Raw genomic sequence first — 23,431 nt, forward strand, 5'->3', positions numbered from 1 at the left:
AAAACATCTACAAATTAATACTATATGAAATAATAATTTTGCTCGTTGAACCATATGTGCAATTGAATTATATTCACATTATGCAATAAAATTTATTCGATTTGTCCATACAATAAATATTTTTTACTTATTTTAAAATATCATTTATTTGTTTTTATAAATACATATGTACAATAAATTTTATTTTTATATTAATTCAAGAAAAATGACATGGAAATTAATAAATACAAGTAATAAAATCTTTATTCGTGGATCAAAAATATTTTTTAAAATAAAAATTTATTAATTTATGAATACTTTTTTTATTAATAAAATCTATAGTCCTAATGTTATTAAATTTATGAAATATATTTAAAATTTAATATGATCTCCAATAATTCAATTTTGAAAATATCGAGTGCGAAATGATCAAATTAATTAGAATTAAAACAACCGATTCAGATTAGTATTTTTAATTAACAACAAATTATGGTAAAATTTTGATGGCCGGCAAAATTCATGCACCAATTTGAAACACTTCTGAAAATTTTGTACCAAAGAGTAATTTACGCTGTTATGAAGGAAGATTATTTGCACTGGATTTACCACTGAAGCGGTAGCATCAGCTGTACGAACTACGAAGTGAAGTCGTAAGTCTGTATACACTTCCAGATAACGAAGCTATAAAGCGGTTGCTTCTGATTCTCTGTACCTTTTTCTTGTTTTCTAGGAGTTGAAGAAGAGAGAAAATCTTCGGGATGTTAGGGTTTGAGGATTCCGGGAAGCTATTGGGACTGCTGAATGGCGGAGAAGAAAGGACCTTGGAACAGATCGTGACGGATTTCAACTCCAAATTTCCCCGCTCTCTCCACTTATATGCCTGCTCCGCCCTCGAATTTTTGTTGTCAGACCCCAAGGTTAGGGTTTTTTGTCCTTTATGATCTCAATTTTCTCTGTTGAGAATATTGCCATTGAAACAGTGTTTTCAATCGACGTTACTGCAGGAGAAATTTCTTAGTCCAACTCAACGGTTGGTTGCTTTTGCAATTATTTATCATGCATATGCGTCTCAGCAGCCTTCTTTGAATCCTTTCATCACTAAGCTTGTGGATGTAAGCACATAGTTCGTTGCATTTTGTGATGCCATTTTACGGTTTATAGTTTTTACAGCTTTGATTTAGCAACGACGTGGTTAAAAAAACTTGCTTTTTTATTGAATGCATATGATTTTTTTTTCGTTTGCTCATTTACTTGCGAAGTGTTCGACATTCGGATTACGTTTCAATTCTTATGTTTGGTTTTGCGTTTACTTTTTTTCCCCTTCGTTATTTGTAGGCAGCTTGTGATGAACAAGCAGAGAAGTTTGAACGGGCATTTGTTCTTCATTTGTTAGGCTCTTCCACAACCGTGAAAAATAGCAGAGAGGTTTCATTCGCTTTTCTGTTTCTCTTGTTCCCGGTTAGGATCAACCGTTCGTTTCTAATACTGGATGGCAAGCATCTAATACTACCAAATATTTGTTCTATGAGATGGCACTTGTCTGAAAAAGTAATGGCATGCTTATGCTTGAAAAATTATGAACACATCTGATGGCTCATAATGTCCTTTAATGGGAAAATACTTGAGCTTATTCTACTTTTTTCTTCGATTGAGGTTTCACCTGAACAATAAAGCTGTTTATATTTGAGCATGAATCCAAGTTCGACTTCTTTGCAGAAAGCCTAGAATTTATTGATATGCCGCTTTTAGTAGTTTTACGCGATTAATCATTACAAAATACTTGCTGCGGTGTAATCTTGGCTCCCTATCCAGGTGAAGCCATGAATGGTTTGAATAATACATGCTTGATTTTGGGCTATTTTGTCTATTTCCCGACTTCCCGCCTTAAGTCTAATTTTATAACTGTATTGTATAAAATCAACCAAAATGTTAGCTCAAGCTCACATGTTTCTACAGTTCATCGAATGTTTGATGGTGGCCGCTTACCTCTTTTCTTTCCCCAGTGTTTTTTTGTCAATCATAATTTCTGGTGATGGTATCTTCTTTCCTGCAGCTTCTCAATCACTCTGCAGCAGATTTCGTGAAAACTTTTGACATTTCATTACATGTGAGTTTTTCATATTTTGAATTTTCTTACATGTACAAATGGTAATTGCTTGCATTTTCTAACTGGCTTTTTGCTAACCCTGTGTTTTATTGGCCCAAAAATATACTTCAATTTTTTCTGTCACTTGTGTGCTTGAAGTGATCATTCTTGTTGTGACCTTCCAGTCTTTTCCACAACGTGAGCATATGCAGCAACAGTACTGTGCCAAAATTCAGCCAGAACCATTGAAATGTTCATTCAAAGACAACTCCGTGAACAATGTGATACCTGATCCTGACGTGCCCCATGGATGTAATAGCAATTCATCAGAGTATGTGTTATCTTTGCATTAAAGTCCTCTTTAACAATTTTGCCATTCTCTTCTCTGAAACCGGAAATTGAATTTCAGGTTTGATGGACCTGGAGTTACATCTAAAATTGGATCTGGGAATAGGGATGAAACTATTGCTGGGTTACTGCCCTCTATATCATTGGAGGGATTTACTCCACAATGGATCAGGCCCTTCCCACCAAGGCTCCCCATAACGGATGGAGAGGTAATGCATGCAAGAACTAACTGTAATTAGCCAATGAATAGACATTGGAAGCTATCAGGTGTGTGATTTATGTTCCAACAAATATCTCCAATGTTTAACAGCTATGTTGGCTGAACCCGGATTTCAACCATGAACTTTTATGGGACTATGGGATGTGTGCCGATACAAGTAGAGGGGCAGCAGTTAGAGATTTAATTGCAAAAGCTTTAAAGGGTGCGCTTGTTCCTGCTCAACAAGAGGTAGCATTTTTTGTTGGTCCTTAGTTACTACGGTATGGATTTCCACCAAGGAATTTTATGTATAGAATGAACACTCTTAATTGCACCATGTAGTTGGGATGGTAAATCCCTCCAGGAGTCAATGTGATGGCAGAAGGGGGAAAGAGAAAAAAATGCTGACCCTTGATGATTCTATCTGAGATATGGATTTGAAACTTTTAAGATTTCTAATCAGGCAGCATAAGCTTCTAAAGATCCATGTGTTTGGTGGATTGTGGATGTACCAATCTTGGCACTTAGGTTATATAAAGATGTGAGATAGGAAAGAGTCAATGCTTTACACTTTTCTTTTGTGAGGCTGAATTGATGGAAACTATTGTTCACAGAAATATTTCAGCTTGCAGGACTATCCGTAATTTCCGAAATATATTTTTGCTTGATTACAATTCAGGTTTGGGTTGTCATAGAAGATCTGGTGGGTTAATGGTGGACTTTTAGACAACTCGGTTACTCTTTGGTGTCGTATATTGAACTGAACCATTGTTATGAGATCTTTTTAAATTGAAAAAAAAAGAAAGAAAGGTTACTTTACCATGCATGACTGAGATAATTATTGACACTTGCATTTACACTTTTATGTTGTGTAAATGTATCGCTACTCTGGTTTCTGAACATTGATATTTTGGTTGAGTATCAAAATTCATTCTACTGGTATTCATAACGTTCTTAGCTTGTTCACATCTACAGAGAGTTTTGGTGGAATTGGCAAATGATCCGAAGCTGGTATATCACTGTGGACTGACCCCAAAAAAGCTTCCAGTATGTTGACTTCCTACTTTATTGTTAGAAATTTGTGGAAAGTTTTTTTCCTAATCTATATCGATGGTGTCAGGAACTAGTGGAGAATAATCCTATGATTGCGGTTGAAATTCTCATTAAGTTGATCAGTTCACCTGAAATATCAGAGTATGATCTTGTGTATTTAGTTTTGACTTTTGGTTATGGAACCAAGCATTATTTTTACCCTTATTTTGCAGATATCTTTGTAATTGACAGATACTTTACGGTTCTTGTTAACATGGAGATGAGTCTTCATTCCATGGAAGTAGTGAATAGGCTGACTACTACAATTGAACTTCCCACCGAATTCTTACACACTTACATTTCAAACTGTATAGGTGCTTGCCAGGGTATAAAGGTTAGCATCTGCATCTTTATTCCCTTATTAGTTTTCCATATTAATCAACTCATTGTCTTTGTCGATTCGTGTTGGAATAATCCTTGCCCTTTGCTCCATCTTCTTTTCCAGGATAGATATATGCAGAATAGACTTGTGAGATTGGTTTGTGTTTTCCTGCAAAGTCTGATTCGAAACAAAATAATCAATGGTAAGCAATTTAAAACTTGGTTTTCAGTGAATTTGATGGCTATCAGATGCTTTTCCCTTTTTTCGGAAACTGTGTATTGCTTGATTCTCGGAGAAAATGAGATAATTAACCTTGTATTGTTGGTAGATATTGACAACATCAAACAAGTCATATATGAGCATATTCAAGAAATTTGTTTCTGTGTATTTATGGAGAACATTAAATCTTTAGAATCAGAATACAAAAGATGAATGTTTCACTGGTTTCAACTCCAGTATTATTTGATGCTCAGTGGAAACTGGGTTTTAGAGGAGATCATAGAGTATTTGATTGGTTAAATGATCTACTATTTTTGTTTTTGAACAAGAATTTTTTCTATGCTTGATAGCTATATTTTCTTTTTAAGACGTGATTGGAAAATCCAAAGGTTCTTATTGCTGTGTTTTTCCTGTTAAGTGCTAACTTTTTTCTTAAGCATTTCAGATCGAATTACTAATTTTCCTACTCCATTACATTTTTTACGAATTTTAAAATCAACTGATCTTATGCTTCATCAATAACCACCCTATATCATACGAAACTGGATGCAACATTGTGGTTGAAATTATACAAGTTGGTGGAATTGTCATGAATAATTGCCGTTGTATTCATGTGTGCCAAGGTCATGCTCGATGTGGTTACTTTTTACGAATTTAGTATGGCATGTCTTGATATTGCCTGGTTATGGGCTTGTTACTATAATAATTTTGTTGTTTGCAGTTCATGACATATTCATTGAAGTGCAAGCATTCTGCATCGAGTTCTCCCGGATAAGAGAAGCAGCGGGATTATTCAGGCTTCTCAAAACTTTGGAGTAGATGACTATTTATATCAATCTTCTCCAGCCCGTTTTTCAACATTTTAATGCATCGGTTATCTGTATATCGTCTTGTTTCTCTACAACTAGGTGTGATTTTTTTTTCTTTTCTATGCTAAAGGAGGATTTTAGCCTACTCACGGTTAAGGTGACTCGAACCCCTAACCAGTTGTGTGTTAATAAGCAAACTTTGGTTCAAGAATTAGGTGTTTATAGGGACAAGACAAGTGACTAGTGTTGGCAAACTTTTTTTCGGTCTCGATTCCTCTTGAATCACGGTATGATCTGTACCATAGTTGGCCGACAAGCGACAAGGTTGGGTAATGGTAGCTCATATTTTATATTTGTACGAGATTCTACGTTTTACCAAGTCATTTGACTTGAAAGTCCATCTTGAACTTTATAGTTACCGTGCACGCAATCATATTGAAAGCAACGACATCGAGCATGACCTTGGAATGAAGAAGGTCTACGCCACTCATTTCTCACCTTTGAGGTCGAAGAAAATATTGAATATTCCTATCAATACAATCAATAATAAGAATACAAGATATTGCATATGGAAAAGAAAATATTTTAGTAAAATCGAGATAATAGAGCGGAAATGGATCTTTCGATCCACATCCAAACCATATATCTCAACATCTTAAATAACGGTGGAACATGTTTTGGAATCTGAAAATTCCTCTCAAAGTGAAAATAGGGAGAGCTATTTCCAACTTTATGTTGGGGATAGTGTCCTTAAAGCATTGGATATTAATATTATGTTTTTATTATTAATAAAAACGACAGTTATTATTGAACATATTTGCATGAAATATTATTGTCATGAATATCATAGTAAAATCCCTAGTTTATTGGATGTAACCATGATTTTAGTATATATAAAAGTTATATATACACGAGGATTAAAATTATGAATAATAAACTTAAATTTAGTCCGTGATGAAATTAATTAAAGTATGAGATCTTTAATTAAAACATCACTAATGCGGCCCATGAACATTATGAATGTGACTGTCTTATCCGGAACGTCGATGTAGAGACATCTAGATGGGGGCATTTATATATAATGAGATTATGTAGGACTAGGACCGATTTAATTAAATATTTCATAATAAATTCCGTTGTTAATATGAAATTCTATTTAAATCATAAGATGATCATATATGGACAAATCTTAATCCTGATGTGATTATAAACTCCTGTTCATTTCAATATGATTCTTAATTTGCTTGTTTAAAATTTGCAATTGTGCAATTTTTTCATTACTTGCATTTTAGATTTATATTTGAAATAAATGGCTGGGAATATGAATTCACAGACATGGAATCCATTCCTTCTTGCGAGAAGTAGAAAGACGATTCTCTCATTTGTTAATTCTGGAACTGAGTGATGGGCCCAACTAATTTATAATTAAGTTATAAATTAAACCACTCACTAGTGAATTAATAGTAAATGAGGATAAGAAGTAATTGAAGAGGTAAACGGAAAATTCCTAGCTTCAATTACGAATTGTCTATGGAGGATTAATCCATATGTAATGATTATATCAATGGACTGCTCAATTTAGTAGAGTAAGATATTTCATAATGAAGAAGAGTGCAATTCCATATTTTTAGTGGAGTAATTATGGAATTAATAAATTAGATAAATTAATTAAAGAGTTTAATTATTTATTTAATTTATTGGAGCTTCTAATTATGAGTCCATGGTCCTCGGTACGCCTTTCAAATTAATGACGGATTAAAAAATGCAATTTAGAAATCATGTGTGGATATGGAAAAATGTTTCCATAACTCCAAGAGTTTGGAGATAAATATAATTGATTATGAGATATTAATTATATTAAATTATAATTATGAGATAATTATATATTTAGATTATTATGATAATATCCAAAAGTTGATTATAATATCTTTAATTTATTGTGAATAAATTATAGATATTATTTAATATCTAAAAATAAGTTAGAATAAGATTCTAATTTATTTTGATAAGATCCTAGAAATCCTATTTAATATCTTTAATTTATTATGAATAAAATTTAGATATTATATCTAAATAAGTTAGAATAAGATTCTAATTTATTTTGATAAGATCCTAGAAATCCTATTTAATATCTTTAATTTATTGTGAATAAAATTTAGATATTATTTAGCATCTAAATAAGTTAGAATAAGATTCTAATTTATTTTTATAAGATTTTAGAAATCTTATGGCTTTTAAAATAGTTTTAAGATGCATAAAATATATTATTCAAACCACATAAAATCTTGGCCTATCCTAGATGTGATGGTCGATTTTTTGGAGTCCAAATTGGGATAAGATTTGGACTCTTGGTTTTGAATTAATATAAATAGGATCCTAGGCGGTCTCTAAAAGTAAGAATTAATATTTTTTCTCTACTTTTTCATGAGTTGAAAATAAAGTGGAGAACAAAATAAAAAATTTTGATTTCTAGCATTTGCGTTTTTTTGAGTGCCCACACACTACCGTCGATAGGAAGGATCGTACTGGAAGGCTGTGGTTTCTACGCATCTCGGATTCGCGAAAAAGAAAAAACTACAAGAGGTTAGTTTTCTAGTAAATTTTTTTTATTCATAATTAATTTATATTCATATGTTCGATTATAATTTATGAAATTATGTAATCGCTTCCGCTGTGTTTCGATTTGATCGAAAATAATTTTTTAGCCGAAATTGTTTCGAAGGCTATATAATTTACAACAAATGGTATCAGAGCCATTGTTTTTTTTTTCATATGAATATAAATTATGTGAATTTAAATTTATGGGAGTGAATTAATTGTTGAAAGTTAATTTTGTGTATTGTAAATTTTCTTGGGCCACTGTACATCCTATTAAAAAAAAATAAAATAATTTTCGGCCGTGTCCTTAAATTGTTGGATTTGTGTTGATTTGTGAAATCCACCGTTCACTTCAAGGGAGGAAGGGAGGCGTTTTTTTTTTTGGCTAGGATATTTCATAGCCCAAATTTTTAAGTTGGGCCAAACAAACAAAAAAAAAAAATCTGAGTGACCCATTTATGAAATGGCATTTTATTTACATTGGCCCAGTTTCGAATTGGGCCAGCACATATTTAAAATCATAGATCAGTTTCGAACTGGCCCAACATATTTAAATATAGCCCAGTTTCGATTTGGGCCAGCACATATTTAAAATCATAGATCCGTTTCGAACTGGCCCAACATATTTAAATATAGCCCAGTTTCGAATTGGGCCAGCGCATATTTAAAATCTAGACCAGTTTCGAACTGGCCCGACATATTTAAATATAGCCCAGCCCAGCCTAGTTTCGAACTGGGTCAGCACATATTTAAATCAGATTTTTTTTAATCTGGCCCAATTTTTGAATTGGACCGGTACCATGAAATAATAATAATAAAAAAATTTATTTTTGGATTTGTATGACAAACCTAGTTTTTTTTTAAAAAAAAAAAAAATTGTTTAGCCCAATTTAACTTAATATTAAAAATAAGTTTTAATTTGTTGAGTGTAAAATATTGATTTTACAATTTGATTTATAAAATTAATTTGAAATTAAATAAAATTGTTTTATTTGATTTGTTAATTTTATTTTTCAATCAAAATTGTGATTAGAATGACACGATTGAAAATTACAACTTTCAACAATATCTCACTCTCATTTTATTTATGCCACTCATCATGTTTAAATTTGATTTAAATGTGTGTATTTTATATATGTCTTGTATCTTGTTTAAATTAGATTTAAATTTCATGATGTTCATTATATTGCTCATATCATTTTATAGAGACCAATAAGATTGGATTTTTTATAATTAAATCATAAGATGTTTTAATTAAATAATTAAAAGTTTGAGAAACTTTAATTATTTTATAATAATGAGTGGGAGAAGGATATATGACAATAAATCCTACAACCTCCACTATTAACAAAAGCAACGTGAGGTTTAATTGGCGCCTAGTGACGCATAGGACGTCCTCCCTAAGGAAGGTTTTCATTTAAATCAAAATTCAAGGCTTAGTTTCCGAAAGGATAAGATTTTTTAGTATGATTCATAATTTACCTACCCTAAGGCGGCAATTATGGATTGTAATTTAAAATCCAAAATAGTGGATCACACTCATAAGGATGCAATTGAATAGTTTAAATGCATCTAGGTTGAATTAAAAGGTAATTAATAATAAAATTGAAGATATGAGATATCTTAGTGTTTTATTTATTAATAGAGATAGTCTCGATTTAATCGTCATTTAATTCGTCCGACCCTAAGGCGGCTTATTAAATGTGAGATTAAATTTCCTTGGAATTGGTAGAATAAATAATTATGTATCATGCATCATATTTATGATTCCTAAATTGATTTGTTATCTATGATATTTGTTCAATTTATTAAATGTCGTTTTATATATTAATTTCAGCAATAATGTCTTCTGGTCCCGTTCTTGCTTTACTTAATGAAAAGTTGGTCGGTGAAAACTTTTTGAAATGGAAGAGTAACATTAACATTGCACTCGTCTGTGAGAACCTCAAATTTGTCTTGACGGAGGTGTGTCCTCCCGAGCCCCCTTTGAATGCTTCTCGTAGTGTATGAGAAATATATGATCGATGGATTGCGGCAAACAATAAAGCTAAAGGCTACATGTTAGCCGGAATGAACGATGTGCTTAGGCTTAAGCACGAGCATGTGGAGAATGCTTATGAGATAATGGATTCTCTGCAAACTATGTTTGGTCAGCAATCTAGTCAATCTAAGCATGAGGCCATTAAGAATGCCATGAATGCAAGAATGAAAAAAGGGCAATCAGTTGGAGCACATGTTTTGAACATGATTAACTACTTCATTGAGGCTGAAACCCATGGTGCAACCATAGATGATGGTACGCAAGTGAGCATGATTTTGGAATCATTGCCTCCAACTTTCCTGCAATTCAAGAGCAACTATGTCATGAATAAGCTTGATTATAACATGACACAACTGCTCAACGAGTTGCAAACCTTTGAGGCCATTTCCATTGGAAAAGTCCAAGAAGGTGAGGCAAATGTTGTCAAGGAAAAGTCGTCTTCCTCCAAAGCTAGTTTGAAAAGGAAGAATAAGGTGAAAGGGAAAGGAGCTCCCAAAAGACAAAAGAATTGGAATGGTTCCAATGGCAACAAGAAGGGTGACACTGCAAAGCCCAAAGGAAAATGTTTTCACTGTGGGATTGATGGTCATTGGAAGAGAAATTGTCCCAAATATCTCGCTGACCTAAAAGAGAAGAAGAAAGGTAAATATGATTTACTTGTTCTAGAATCTTGTTTAGTAACTATTGATTATTCTATATGGATAGTTGATTCGGGAGCTACTAATCACGTTTGTTCTTCTTTGCAGCTACTTAGTTCTTATGAAGAGCTTGCCGATGGGTCCTTCACGATGAGAGTAGGCAATGGTGCAGTAGTTTCGGCAAGAGCAGTGGGAGTCATTAAACTTAGATTTAATAATAGACATTTTGTTTTGAACAATGTTTATTTTATTCCTGGTTTTCGTAGAAATTTGATTTCTGTTTCAAAGTTGCATGAACAATTTTATTCGCTTTATTTTGATAATAATGAGATTGTTATTTTGAGAAATGGGCGTATGATTTGTACTGCTTTAATCGAAAATGGACTATATATTCTAAGACCAAATGAACAACCACTGCTTAATGTCGAAATGGTTAAAGTAGAACATCCCAAACCTAAAAAGCAAAAGGTTTCTCATGAAGATAAAACATATATATGGCACCTAAGGTTAGGGCATATTTCCTTAGAAAGATTAAAGAGACTTGTAAAGGATGGTCCTCTAAGAGAGCTAATTGTTGGCACTCTTCCAGTTTGTGAATCTTGTCTAGAAGGAAAAATGACTAAGAGACCTTTCTCCGCAAAGGGCAATAGGGCCAAGGAACCACTAGAGCTTATACATAGTGATGTATGTGGTCCCATGACTACGCAAGCTAGAGGTGGTTATGAGTACTTCGTTACTTTTATTGATGATTACTCAAGGTATGGATATATTTATCTCATGCATAGAAAATCCGAGACTTTTGGAAAGTTCAAAGAATTTCATGCGCAAGCCGAAAGGCAACTAGGTAAATCTTTAAAGTGTCTTCGATCAGATCGAGGCGAGTATCTTGATACCGAGTTCAAAGATTATTTGTTAGAGCATGGTATTTTATACCAACTCACTGCACCTAGTACCCCTCAGCAAAATGGTATTGCTGAAAGGAGAAATCGCACTTTGCTTGATATGGTAAGATCGATGATGAGCTACTCATCACTGCCAATCTCGTTTTGGGGTTATGCAATAGAGACGGCCACTTACATTTTGAATGCAGTGCCATCGAAGTCAATCCTTAAAACACCTCTAGAGTTGTGGAATGGGAGAAAACCTAGTTTATCTCATTTTCGCATATGGGGATGCCCAGCACATGTTCTGGAAGGAAAGACTGGAAAATTGCATCCACGTTCAAAAGTGTGTTTGTTCGTGGGATACGCCAAGGGAACGAGAGGATGTTGGTTTTATGATCCTCAAGATAAAAAGGTAATTGTATCAACAAATGCCATCTTTCTTGAAGATGATTATATGACTAACTTCAAGCCTCGAAGTAAGACAGTACTCGAGGAGTTACTCAATGATGAGATCATTCGAAGTCCAACTAAAGTTATTAAGGAAACCATTAATGATACCATTGAACCAAGTCAAGATATCATACCACCTCGACGTAGTGGGAGGGTAGTTAAACCACCCCTCCGCTATCGTCAAGCTGAAGAGGCAAATGTTGCTGTCACCGATGGGGTGGAAGATGATCCATTGTCATTTCAACATGCAATGGAAGATCCTGACAAAGAAAGGTGGCTTGAAGCTATGAACCAAGAAATGGAGTCGATGTACTCTAATTCTGTCTGGATTCTTGTAGATACACCTGAAGAGGTTAGACCTATTGGGTGTAAATGGATCTATAAGAGAAAGAGAGGTGTAGATGGGAAAGTAGAGACTTTCAAAGCAAGATTGGTTGCAAAGGGTTATACCCAAAGAGAGGGAGTCGATTATGAAGAGACTTTCTCGCCTGTAGCCATGCTTAAATCTATACGCATCTTACTTTCAATTGCTGCTCATTTTGACTATGAGATATGACAGATGGATGTCAAGACGGCCTTTCTGAATGGTCATCTAGACGAGGAAATCTACATGAAGCAAAAAGAGGGTTTTATAGTCCAAGGCCAAGAGCAAAAAGTTTGCAAATTGCTTAGTGCCATTTATGGACTAAAGCAAGCCTCACGATCATGGAACCATAGATTTGATGAAACAATCAAATCTTATGGCTTTGATCAAAGTGTTGATGAGCCTTGTGTATACAAGAACATCAAAGATGGAAAAGTGGTATTCATAGTGCTTTACGTAGATGACATTCTTCTTATTGGGAATAATGTTGAAAAATTGTCTACAGTAAAGGGGTGGCTAGCCAAGCAATTCCAAATGAAAGATTTGGGAGAAGCAAATTATATTCTTGGAATTCGAATCGTTCGAGATCGTAAGAACAAATTGTTGGCATTGTCTCAAGCTACTTATATTGATAAGATGTTATTGCGTTATAGAATGCAAGATTCCAAAAAAGGTTATCTACCAACCCGACATGGAATCGTCCTCTCTAAGGAGCAGTGTCCTAAGACACCGCAAGAAGTCGAGGACATGAGACGTGTTCCCTATGCCTCTGCAGTAGGCAGCCTTATGTACGCAATGATGTGCACTAGGCCAGACATATGTTATGCTGTGGGGATAGTCAGTCGTTTTCAGTCAAATCCTGGTTTGGATCATTGGATAGCGGTAAAGAATATTCTCAAGTATCTTCGAAGAACGAGAAATTATATGCTTGTCTATTCAGGTGGAGACCTTAAAATAGACGGTTACACTGATTCTGATTTTCAATCAGATAGAGATACTCGAAAATCGACGTCTGGATCAGTGTTTACTCTTGGTGGCGGTGCCATAGTCTGGAGAAGCATCAAGCAATCCAGCACAGCCGACTCGACCATGGAGGCCGAATACATAGCTGCTTCCGAAGCTGCTAAAGAGGCTGTGTGGCTTAAGAAATTCCTATCTGATTTGGAAATTGTTCCAAATATGAATAATCCACTCACTTTGTGGTGTGACAACAGTGGTGCAGTGGCTAATTCAAAGGAACCTCGTAGTCACAAGAGATCAAAGCATATAGAAAGGAAGTACCACTTGATCCGAGAGATAGTGCAAAGAGGTGACGTTTCAATTCTCAAGATTGTGTCTGCTGAAAACCTCGCTGATCCATTCACCAAGACACTGCCTACAAAAGTGTTTGAGAGGCATATGCTAAATCTAGGACTTAGAGACATGTCTCACATGCTTTAGTGCAAGTGGGAGATTGTTGGGGATAGTGCCCTTAAAGCATTGGATATTAATATTATGTTTTTATTATTAATAAAAACGACAGTTATTATTGAACATATTTGCATGAAATATTATTGTCATGAATATCATAGTAAAATCCCTAGTTTATTGGATGTAACCATGATTTTAGTATATATAAAAGTTATATATACACGAGGATTAAAATTATGAATAATAAACTTAAATTTAGTCCGTGATGAAATTAATTAAAGTATGGGATCTTTAATTAAAACATCACTAATGCGGCCCATGAACATTATGAATGTGACTGTCTTATCCGGAACGTCGATGTGGAGACATATAGATGGGGGCATTTATATATAATGAGATTATGTAGGACTAAGACCGATTTAATTAGATATTTCATAATAAATTCCGTTGTTAATATGAAATTCTATTTAAATCATAAGATGATCATATATGGACAAATCTTAATCCTGATGTGATTATAAACTCATGTTCATTTCAATATGATTCTTAATTTGCTTGTTTAAAATTTGCAATTGTGCAAATTTTTCATTACTTGCATTTTAGATTTATATTTGAAATAAATGGCTGGGAATATGAGTTCACAGACATGGAATCCATTCCTTCTTGCGAGAAGTAGAAAGACGATTCTCTCATTTGTTAATTTTGGAACTTAGTGATGGGCCCAACTAATTTATAATTAAGTTATAAATTAAACCACTCACTAGTGAATTAATAGTAAATGAGGATAAGAAGTAATTGAAGAGGTAAACGGAAAATTTCTAGCTTCAATTACGAATTGTCTATGGAGGATTAATCCATATGTAATGATTATATCAATGGACTGCTCAATTTAGTAGAGTAAGATATTTCATAATGAAGAAGAGTGCAATTCCATATTTTTAGTGGAGTAATTATGGAATTAATAAATTAGATAAATTAATTAAAGAGTTTAATTATTTATTTAATTTATTGGAGCTTCTAATTATGAGTCCATGGTCCTCGGTACGCCTTTCAAATTAATGACGGATTAAAAAATACAATTTAGAAATCATGTGTGGATATGGAAAAATGTTTCCATAACTCCAAGAGTTTGGAGATAAATATAATTGATTATGAGATATTAATTATATTAAATTATAATTATGAGATAATTATATATTTAGATTATTATGATAATATCCAAAAGTTGATTAAAATATCGTTAATTTATTGTGAATAAATTATAGATATTATTTAATATCTAAAAATAAGTTAGAATAAGATTCTAATTTATTTTGATAAGATCCTAGAAATCCTATTTAATATCTTTAATTTATTGTGAATAAAATTTAGATATTATTTAGCATCTAAATAAGTTAGAATAAGAGTCTAATTTATTTTTATAAGATTTTAGAAATCTTATGGCTTTTAAAATAGTTTTAAGATGCATAAAATATATTATTCAAACCACATAAAATCTTGGCCTATCCTAGATGTGATGGTCGATTTTTTGGAGTCCAAATTGGGATAAGATTTGGACTCTTGGTTTTGAATTAATATAAATAGGATCCTAGGCGGTCTCTAAAAGTAAGAATTAATATTTTTTCTCTACTTTTTCATGAGTTGAAAATAAAGTGGAGAACAAAATAAAAAATTTTGATTTCTAGCATTTGCGTTTTTTTGAGTGCCCACACACTACCGTCGATAGGAAAGATCGTACTGGAAGGCTGTGGTTTCTACGCATCTCGGATTCGCGAAAAAGAAAAAACTACAAGAGGTTAGTTTTCTAGTAAATTTTTTTATTCATAATTAATTTATATTCATATGTTCGATTATAATTTATGAAATTATGTAATCGCTTCCGCTGTGTTTCGATTTGATCGAAAATAATTTTTTAGCCGAAATTGTTTCGAAGGCTATATAATTTACAACACTTTATACCTACGGAGTTCAACTTGGCTAGTCACCGCTCAGATATGTGTATTATGTGGAACTTATCTTTGGCTACAACTAGTCATGCAGTGTTCTTCCGTAAACTGAGTCGTCCCATATGGAAAGCTGGGCTTTCTGGAATCTTTTAAGAAAATCACCTGATATATATTTGATATCTCGAACTGTGTGAATGAGGATGAGTTGGGACTTTTTGTCTGATTGTGTTGGGCAGTTTGGACTGAAATGTGCAGAGGAAAACATGATGTTAATGTGGACCAACAGACTATTTCAATCTCCTGAGCTCCAACTTTGCAGGCATAATTTCTTATTGTTTTTCAGGCTTCCCCTTCTCCCAATCTTATTCCAGGTAAGGAGGTGTAACTTAAATGGATCAAACTCTAACATGCGCAGTTAATGTTGGATGTTGATGATTCGAGACGTCAAATAATACAATCTGTTCACTTCTTGCAAAATTTGTGTGTCATCGTCTTGTTTTTTGGTTAGGTGATAATTTTTTTTGAACAAGAATTTGTACTTTCTGATATGATATTAAAGAGTAATGCAATTCATTTCTAAAAAAATTAATTATTAAAATATCAGATAAAATATAATATAATTCACGGTTTCAGAAATCACATTTGTATATACATATATATGGCGAAATCGTTGGAAATAGGGGAAGTTGGTGAAAAATCCCCAATCAAAACATTTATTTGGGTTCACTCCCTACCCACAAAATTGTGGTACTATGTCATACAAATTGTGGTATACTTCATGTGGAAATGTGGTACACTTCATGTGGAAATCTGGTACTAAAAAAGTACCCAAGGACTGAACACAAAAAAAAAATGGCGGCTGAAGAGTGAAGTCCAATTTCCCTTTGGAAATACCCAGTTGTAGGGTTGACTTGTTACTGTATCCTATAGTCTAGAGAGAGAAGTCGAAACATTTTAGAGAGAGAAAATGAAAGGTGGGAAAAGGAGCAGCAGTGCTGACCCCGTACAATCCCCCTACCCACCCTCACCTCCCACCCCAACCGACTTCAGCGACGGTGGCGATGCGACTGAGGTGGTGGAGGAGAAAGAGGGTCCCCGTAGTGAAGAGGGGAGCGACAAATTCGAAGCTGCTGAAGAAGCTCTCGAAGAGAGAGAAGGAGAAGACGAGGATTCGGGAGCTGAGAAAGATTACGAACCGTCGGAAACCTTTTATATTGCAGAGGTGGACACGGAGGAGGCCGAGGGTGATAGGGTGAAGCTTGCTGAGGGATACTATGAGATTGAGAGCGTCCGCAGAAAGCGCGTCCGGAAGGTAAAATTTTTGGATTTTACTTTTTAGATGATGTCGATTATTTTTCTGGAGGTTATTGTGTTTGATTTTGATTTTGGATTTTCTGTTTAACGTTGGGGCTGATTTGGAATACCGAAAAATGAAGGGTCAAGTTCAGTATCTCATTAAATGGTGAGTAATTTTCAACACGAATGTAACATGTTGTGAAAATCCCATTTTTACATGGTCAGAATGGGGGTGGTTTTTTTTCGTGTCCATGACCTGGATATGGTTTGTTGCTAATTGATTTTCAATGTGTCTTTGGGAAGGCGAGGCTGGTCGGAGGCAGCAAATACATGGGAACCTCTGGATAACTTGTTGCAATGTTCAGATATTATTGATGCATATGAAGAAAGGTTTTTTATCTTCTTCGGTTCTTGCTGTATCTTGTACCATTTTGTGCTAATGAACTCTTTGATCTGCTTGTAAACTTATAATTGTAGTGCCATTTAAGCAAATTATTATTGCTGATTTGTCTTATAGTTTATATTTATGTTGGATTCTTTGTGGTTTTGTTGTATTTCAAGTTTGAAAACCGGAAAAAGTAGGCCAACACGCAAGAGGAAGCGCCAAACTGGCATTACTCATGCTCAGATTAAGAAAAAGCAGCATTTTCCGAAGCAGAAGTTGCCGAAGCGGCAGCAATCCCCTGCAGCCGCCACTTATAATGTGCCTTCTCATGTTGTCAGGATCTCTGAGGATCCTATTTCCTTCACCAGGCTGAATGACTTTAGCAGCATACATAATAGTTGGGAGACATATGTAAGCAGTGGAAACAGCATTGAAGTGTCCAAGGGAATAAATGAGAATGGTGCGAGAATAGTTTCTGTTGAGAGAGGAGAAGAAAAGGAGCTAAATGAGTTGAATTTGAAGCTTTGTGAACTGAAGGGAGCAACGACCATCAGCATGGAAGACGCTAAGAGGATTGCTATTACTCCTGAGGAAGGTCAACCGAAAGGAGGAGATATACTGCCAAATGGATCGAGTAAAGCTGATGCTGTGGACACTTACCAATCAGGTCGTTGTACCGGGGCCAAAAAGAGGAAATCTGGTTCAGTCAAGAGGTTCAAGCAAGATCTAACATCATACTCCATGAATGGTGCACAGAATGCAGTAGCAATATGTGCTGCAATAGAACCTATGGTTGTTCAACATTCAGATTTTCTGGGGAGTTATACAAATTGCCAGAATAAGTATGCTGATTCCAAAACAACATGCTCCATTGCTCAGATTATCAAACCCATAAGCTACAAAGCTTCCATATCAAACAACATCCAAGAAGTCTTGGTAGCCTTTGAGGCAATGAGGTTTGTGATCGAACTTCTAATTTTCTTGGTTCATCATTATCTGATGATTTATATGATATGTTGATAATTGAAGCTCCAACATGAAATTAAGTTTTTTTTTTTTATTAAGAGGATGCACCAAATTGGAAGAATAAGATTGTCACGTATCAATTTATTGATCATCGGACCTTTGAAGGGGGATTCTCTTCCACATTTGTTTTTATTTGTCTGAAAGGGTCTCAAAAACTATCTGATTTTTCCATCTTAGAGTTAATTGTGCTCTAGAATGTGGTTTTATTAATTATTGCATGCATTATTTGGTCAAGGTGATTTAGCGAAATGATGGTTTGGAAAAAGTAGAAAGAATAAAATATATATTTTTATCATAATTGAGTTTAAACATTTGATTTTTCGAACGACGAGTTGACTGAGAGGCCAGGAAAAAGATTGGAAATTTTATCCAAAACTTGAGCTGGACTTTGAAACTCAAAAGCCTGACCGAACCTAGCCAAGTAGCGAAACTGCACCTTAAACGTCTGCAACCTTTTTGCATGGGATGCTGTCTGACGTGTGTTTTACAATTTATGTAGTTTTGAACGTATTGAATCATCGATCAGTGTGTACTCATAATTCGTTTGCTTCTTCATGATCCTCGATTGCCATGCTGCCTGTAGGTCTGATGGATCTAAAGTTACTGTGGATAACAAATTTTTGAAAGCCAACAATCCCCTCTTGGTAAGCCTCATAATCCTTAATTGTTTACTTTGTGTGCTTTGACCATAAAATTGTATTTCTTTACAAACCCGCCCCCTTTATGACATGAATCATCGATACTAACTTTTGAATTTTCACGGGCAGACTTTTATCTTTCAATCATATAACCATTGTTTTATCTTCTGCAGCTGATAGACTTTTATGAGAAACATTTGAGGTATAGTCCAACACGATGAAATCTGGTTAGCCGGTTAAAGCGCAGCAACAATAGAGTCATATATTATTCCTATATGTATATAGTTGTAACATTTTGTACCAAAGACTAGTGCAGACCATGCAAGCACAATATCCATAGACGGCGTGGTCGATAAAGTCGAGCTGGAATGTATAACAGCACCGATATGCTCTATTGCATCAATTTACCCCTTCATGCAGTCGAAATTATTGTCGAAGTGATACTTATTTTCATCTGTCATTTTAATTATTCACGTCTTTTAATTCGACATATTATTTTTTGGGATTTTTTTCCACTGTTTAGCGCATTTGTTGCTGTTTTTGTTTTAACGTGAATTTAAACTTCGCTAGAGATATTTTTGTCACTAGAAGAAATATTTATATTACCGCACCTGGGTGACTTTGGTTATATCATAGTCTCATTTTATTAGATACAAATATTATGATTTAACCTCTTACTAATCAAATTGAAATATTCAAAAAAATCTAGTCGCGTAAAAGTTTTTATATTCAGGTATGATTTATTTAAAAAGCTCATGGAAAATCATATCGAAATAACCTAACAAATGGTGTTTAAAGAGGCAAATTATCCTACATCTTCTTCCCTAGCATTATATTTACAGCCAAAAAATAAATATCTCGAAAAAAATAAAAACCATTCGCCCCTCTTTATTTCCTCTAGAAACGTTTTTATATATCTCCCCGAAAAAATACCCAATTTGGTTTTTTTTTTTTTAAAAAAAAACTTAAAACATTCATTAATTCAGAAATATAAATAACATAGTACATACTCAAAAGATGACTAATTAATATTGGTGTTTTCAAGCAAACAAAAAGACTAACATAAAACATGAATACTTAATTAACACATGAGCAATTTCGTTTGCTTGTCTACGAACAAAATAAATCAAAAAACTTAGGTTTACGGATAATATTTCTCGACCTTGGTTGCCTTCATGACAGCTTGGAAGACCAGCAGAACGAAATTCCATGCACAACAACTCAAATTTTAAAGCGGTGAAATTTCATACACAACAACTCAGATTTTATCTCCAGATAAGAGACACTCATTTATTCAACACGAAATAGCATAACAAAAAACAGGTAACAGTTAAAGATTCAAGTTCATAATAGATTAATCTTCCTCCATGAATCCAGCATGTAAAAATACCACAACACAATAATTTCAGCAAGTTCACTCGTTGTTTAACCAATCCTGCAAAAAGATATATATGTAATATTACTTAATTAGTTCTTTAAGAAATCAAGAAAAGATTTGCATATAATAGAATGGAAAGCATTGAATCATTACTCGGAGCAATCAACATCTGGCGAAACAGCAAATGGCAACGAAATCCCGCAATTCTCTGGAAGGGATTTAGCAAGCTCGGGCTTCAGATTAATGTTCCTGGAAGCATTCTTAAGACAGGTACAAGCAGTCTGCTTATCTGTTGTGGTTGTGGCAGTTGAAGCAAGATTCGATACGCCTGCACAGCAAGGGGCCGGTGGCGGTCCGATGCCACTAATCAAGTAGTTGACACAGGGCTGCATGTCCATTATCACGTCACTGCACGAAATCGCAGCTTCGGAAGATGGAAGTACAACATAGAGTATGATCAAGAAAGCTGCGGCTAGGGAAGGAACTATCGGTATTGAAGATTGTTCCATGACTAAAATGAGGAGTTTTAAAAAATCAGGTGCCAAAACTACTGGATTTATAGGCNATGAAATATTATTGTCATGAATATCATAGTAAAATCCCTAGTTTATTGGATGTAACCATGATTTTAGTATATATAAAAGTTATATATACACGAGGATTAAAATTATGAATAATAAACTTAAATTTAGTCCGTGATGAAATTAATTAAAGTATGAGATCTTTAATTAAAACATCACTAATGCGGCCCATGAACATTATGAATGTGACTGTCTTATCCGGAACGTCGATGTAGAGACATCTAGATGGGGGCATTTATATATAATGAGATTATGTAGGACTAGGACCGATTTAATTAAATATTTCATAATAAATTCCGTTGTTAATATGAAATTCTATTTAAATCATAAGATGATCATATATGGACAAATCTTAATCCTGATGTGATTATAAACTCCTGTTCATTTCAATATGATTCTTAATTTGCTTGTTTAAAATTTGCAATTGTGCAATTTTTTCATTACTTGCATTTTAGATTTATATTTGAAATAAATGGCTGGGAATATGAATTCACAGACATGGAATCCATTCCTTCTTGCGAGAAGTAGAAAGACGATTCTCTCATTTGTTAATTCTGGAACTGAGTGATGGGCCCAACTAATTTATAATTAAGTTATAAATTAAACCACTCACTAGTGAATTAATAGTAAATGAGGATAAGAAGTAATTGAAGAGGTAAACGGAAAATTCCTAGCTTCAATTACGAATTGTCTATGGAGGATTAATCCATATGTAATGATTATATCAATGGACTGCTCAATTTAGTAGAGTAAGATATTTCATAATGAAGAAGAGTGCAATTCCATATTTTTAGTGGAGTAATTATGGAATTAATAAATTAGATAAATTAATTAAAGAGTTTAATTATTTATTTAATTTATTGGAGCTTCTAATTATGAGTCCATGGTCCTCGGTACGCCTTTCAAATTAATGACGGATTAAAAAATGCAATTTAGAAATCATGTGTGGATATGGAAAAATGTTTCCATAACTCCAAGAGTTTGGAGATAAATATAATTGATTATGAGATATTAATTATATTAAATTATAATTATGAGATAATTATATATTTAGATTATTATGATAATATCCAAAAGTTGATTATAATATCTTTAATTTATTGTGAATAAATTATAGATATTATTTAATATCTAAAAATAAGTTAGAATAAGATTCTAATTTATTTTGATAAGATCCTAGAAATCCTATTTAATATCTTTAATTTATTATGAATAAAATTTAGATATTATATCTAAATAAGTTAGAATAAGATTCTAATTTATTTTGATAAGATCCTAGAAATCCTATTTAATATCTTTAATTTATTGTGAATAAAATTTAGATATTATTTAGCATCTAAATAAGTTAGAATAAGATTCTAATTTATTTTTATAAGATTTTAGAAATCTTATGGCTTTTAAAATAGTTTTAAGATGCATAAAATATATTATTCAAACCACATAAAATCTTGGCCTATCCTAGATGTGATGGTCGATTTTTTGGAGTCCAAATTGGGATAAGATTTGGACTCTTGGTTTTGAATTAATATAAATAGGATCCTAGGCGGTCTCTAAAAGTAAGAATTAATATTTTTTCTCTACTTTTTCATGAGTTGAAAATAAAGTGGAGAACAAAATAAAAAATTTTGATTTCTAGCATTTGCGTTTTTTTGAGTGCCCACACACTACCGTCGATAGGAAAGATCGTACTGGAAGGCTGTGGTTTCTACGCATCTCGGATTCGCGAAAAAGAAAAAACTACAAGAGGTTAGTTTTCTAGTAAATTTTTTTATTCATAATTAATTTATATTCATATGTTCGATTATAATTTATGAAATTATGTAATCGCTTCCGCTGTGTTTCGATTTGATCGAAAATAATTTTTTAGCCGAAATTGTTTCGAAGGCTATATAATTTACAACACTTTATACCTACGGAGTTCAACTTGGCTAGTCACCGCTCAGATATGTGTATTATGTGGAACTTATCTTTGGCTACAACTAGTCATGCAGTGTTCTTCCGTAAACTGAGTCGTCCCATATGGAAAGCTGGGCTTTCTGGAATCTTTTAAGAAAATCACCTGATATATATTTGATATCTCGAACTGTGTGAATGAGGATGAGTTGGGACTTTTTGTCTGATTGTGTTGGGCAGTTTGGACTGAAATGTGCAGAGGAAAACATGATGTTAATGTGGACCAACAGACTATTTCAATCTCCTGAGCTCCAACTTTGCAGGCATAATTTCTTATTGTTTTTCAGGCTTCCCCTTCTCCCAATCTTATTCCAGGTAAGGAGGTGTAACTTAAATGGATCAAACTCTAACATGCGCAGTTAATGTTGGATGTTGATGATTCGAGACGTCAAATAATACAATCTGTTCACTTCTTGCAAAATTTGTGTGTCATCGTCTTGTTTTTTGGTTAGGTGATAATTTTTTTTGAACAAGAATTTGTACTTTCTGATATGATATTAAAGAGTAATGCAATTCATTTCTAAAAAAATTAATTATTAAAATATCAGATAAAATATAATATAATTCACGGTTTCAGAAATCACATTTGTATATACATATATATGGCGAAATCGTTGGAAATAGGGGAAGTTGGTGAAAAATCCCCAATCAAAACATTTATTTGGGTTCACTCCCTACCCACAAAATTGTGGTACTATGTCATACAAATTGTGGTATACTTCATGTGGAAATGTGGTACACTTCATGTGGAAATCTGGTACTAAAAAAGTACCCAAGGACTGAACACAA

At 33.6% G+C, this 23,431-nt stretch overlaps 4 protein-coding genes across 8 annotated transcripts; 3 read left to right on the forward strand and 1 right to left on the reverse strand.

The window, feature by feature from the left end:
• The first annotated feature begins 488 nt into the window (after window positions 1-488).
• On the forward strand, window positions 489-5,353 carry LOC140972826 (uncharacterized). Of its 4 annotated transcripts, none has more exons than XM_073435271.1 (13): window positions 489-629; window positions 710-896; window positions 984-1,091; window positions 1,315-1,404; window positions 2,033-2,086; window positions 2,251-2,396; window positions 2,475-2,622; window positions 2,724-2,861; window positions 3,588-3,659; window positions 3,733-3,806; window positions 3,897-4,038; window positions 4,150-4,228; window positions 4,967-5,353. In XM_073435271.1, the coding sequence occupies exons 2-13, from the start codon at window positions 738-740 to the stop codon at window positions 5,062-5,064; spliced, it is 1,308 nt and encodes a 435-aa protein (XP_073291372.1). In that variant the 5' UTR covers window positions 489-629; window positions 710-737; the 3' UTR covers window positions 5,065-5,353. The 4 variants fall into 4 exon arrangements, with proteins under 4 accessions (XP_073291372.1, XP_073291375.1, XP_073291374.1 ...); XM_073435273.1 differs by having other exon boundaries at window positions 593-633; XM_073435272.1 differs by having other exon boundaries at window positions 619-637.
• A 2,190-nt stretch (window positions 5,354-7,543) lies between these two features.
• On the forward strand, window positions 7,544-10,586 carry LOC140972020 (uncharacterized). 2 transcript variants are annotated; one of them, XM_073434493.1, is made up of 3 exons: window positions 7,544-7,637; window positions 9,490-10,335; window positions 10,440-10,586. In XM_073434493.1, exons 2-3 carry the CDS (start codon window positions 9,711-9,713, stop codon window positions 10,445-10,447), a joined length of 633 nt encoding a protein of 210 aa, XP_073290594.1. In that variant the 5' UTR covers window positions 7,544-7,637; window positions 9,490-9,710; the 3' UTR covers window positions 10,448-10,586. The 2 variants fall into 2 exon arrangements, with proteins under 2 accessions (XP_073290594.1, XP_073290595.1); XM_073434494.1 differs by lacking the exon at window positions 7,544-7,637 and having other exon boundaries at window positions 8,740-10,335.
• A 5,689-nt stretch (window positions 10,587-16,275) lies between these two features.
• Window positions 16,276-19,177, forward strand: LOC140972827 (chromo domain protein LHP1-like). The gene is made up of 6 exons (XM_073435275.1): window positions 16,276-16,697; window positions 16,822-16,847; window positions 16,985-17,071; window positions 17,243-18,022; window positions 18,676-18,736; window positions 18,904-19,177. Exons 1-6 carry the CDS (start codon window positions 16,353-16,355, stop codon window positions 18,949-18,951), a joined length of 1,347 nt encoding a protein of 448 aa, XP_073291376.1. The 5' UTR covers window positions 16,276-16,352; the 3' UTR covers window positions 18,952-19,177.
• A 1,080-nt stretch (window positions 19,178-20,257) lies between these two features.
• On the reverse strand, window positions 20,258-20,617 carry LOC140974622 (non-specific lipid-transfer protein 8-like). The gene has a single exon (XM_073438175.1). It carries the CDS (start codon window positions 20,615-20,617, stop codon window positions 20,258-20,260), a length of 360 nt encoding a protein of 119 aa, XP_073294276.1.
• Window positions 20,618-23,431: the final 2,814 nt, after the last annotated feature.

The sequence above is a fragment of the Primulina huaijiensis genome, chromosome 3 (genome assembly GCF_012295235.1).
Source record: "Primulina huaijiensis isolate GDHJ02 chromosome 3, ASM1229523v2, whole genome shotgun sequence".
In the NCBI taxonomy this organism is placed as follows: domain Eukaryota; kingdom Viridiplantae; phylum Streptophyta; class Magnoliopsida; order Lamiales; family Gesneriaceae; genus Primulina; species Primulina huaijiensis.

Coding starts and splice junctions, on each gene's coding strand:
- LOC140972826 (XM_073435271.1), top strand. CDS start 738: ATGTTAGGGTTTGAGGATTCCGGGAAGCTATTGGGACTGCTGAATGGC. Junction 1,092..1,314: donor TCATCACTAAGCTTGTGGAT/GTAAGCACATAG, acceptor CGTTATTTGTAG/GCAGCTTGTGATGAACAAGC. Junction 2,623..2,723: donor TCCCCATAACGGATGGAGAG/GTAATGCATGCA, acceptor AATGTTTAACAG/CTATGTTGGCTGAACCCGGA.
- LOC140974622 (XM_073438175.1), bottom strand. CDS start 20,617: ATGGAACAATCTTCAATACCGATAGTTCCTTCCCTAGCCGCAGCTTTC.
- LOC140972020 (XM_073434493.1), top strand. CDS start 9,711: ATGTTAGCCGGAATGAACGATGTGCTTAGGCTTAAGCACGAGCATGTG.
- LOC140972827 (XM_073435275.1), top strand. CDS start 16,353: ATGAAAGGTGGGAAAAGGAGCAGCAGTGCTGACCCCGTACAATCCCCC. Junction 17,072..17,242: donor ATTGATGCATATGAAGAAAG/GTTTTTTATCTT, acceptor TTGTATTTCAAG/TTTGAAAACCGGAAAAAGTA. Junction 18,737..18,903: donor AAGCCAACAATCCCCTCTTG/GTAAGCCTCATA, acceptor TATCTTCTGCAG/CTGATAGACTTTTATGAGAA.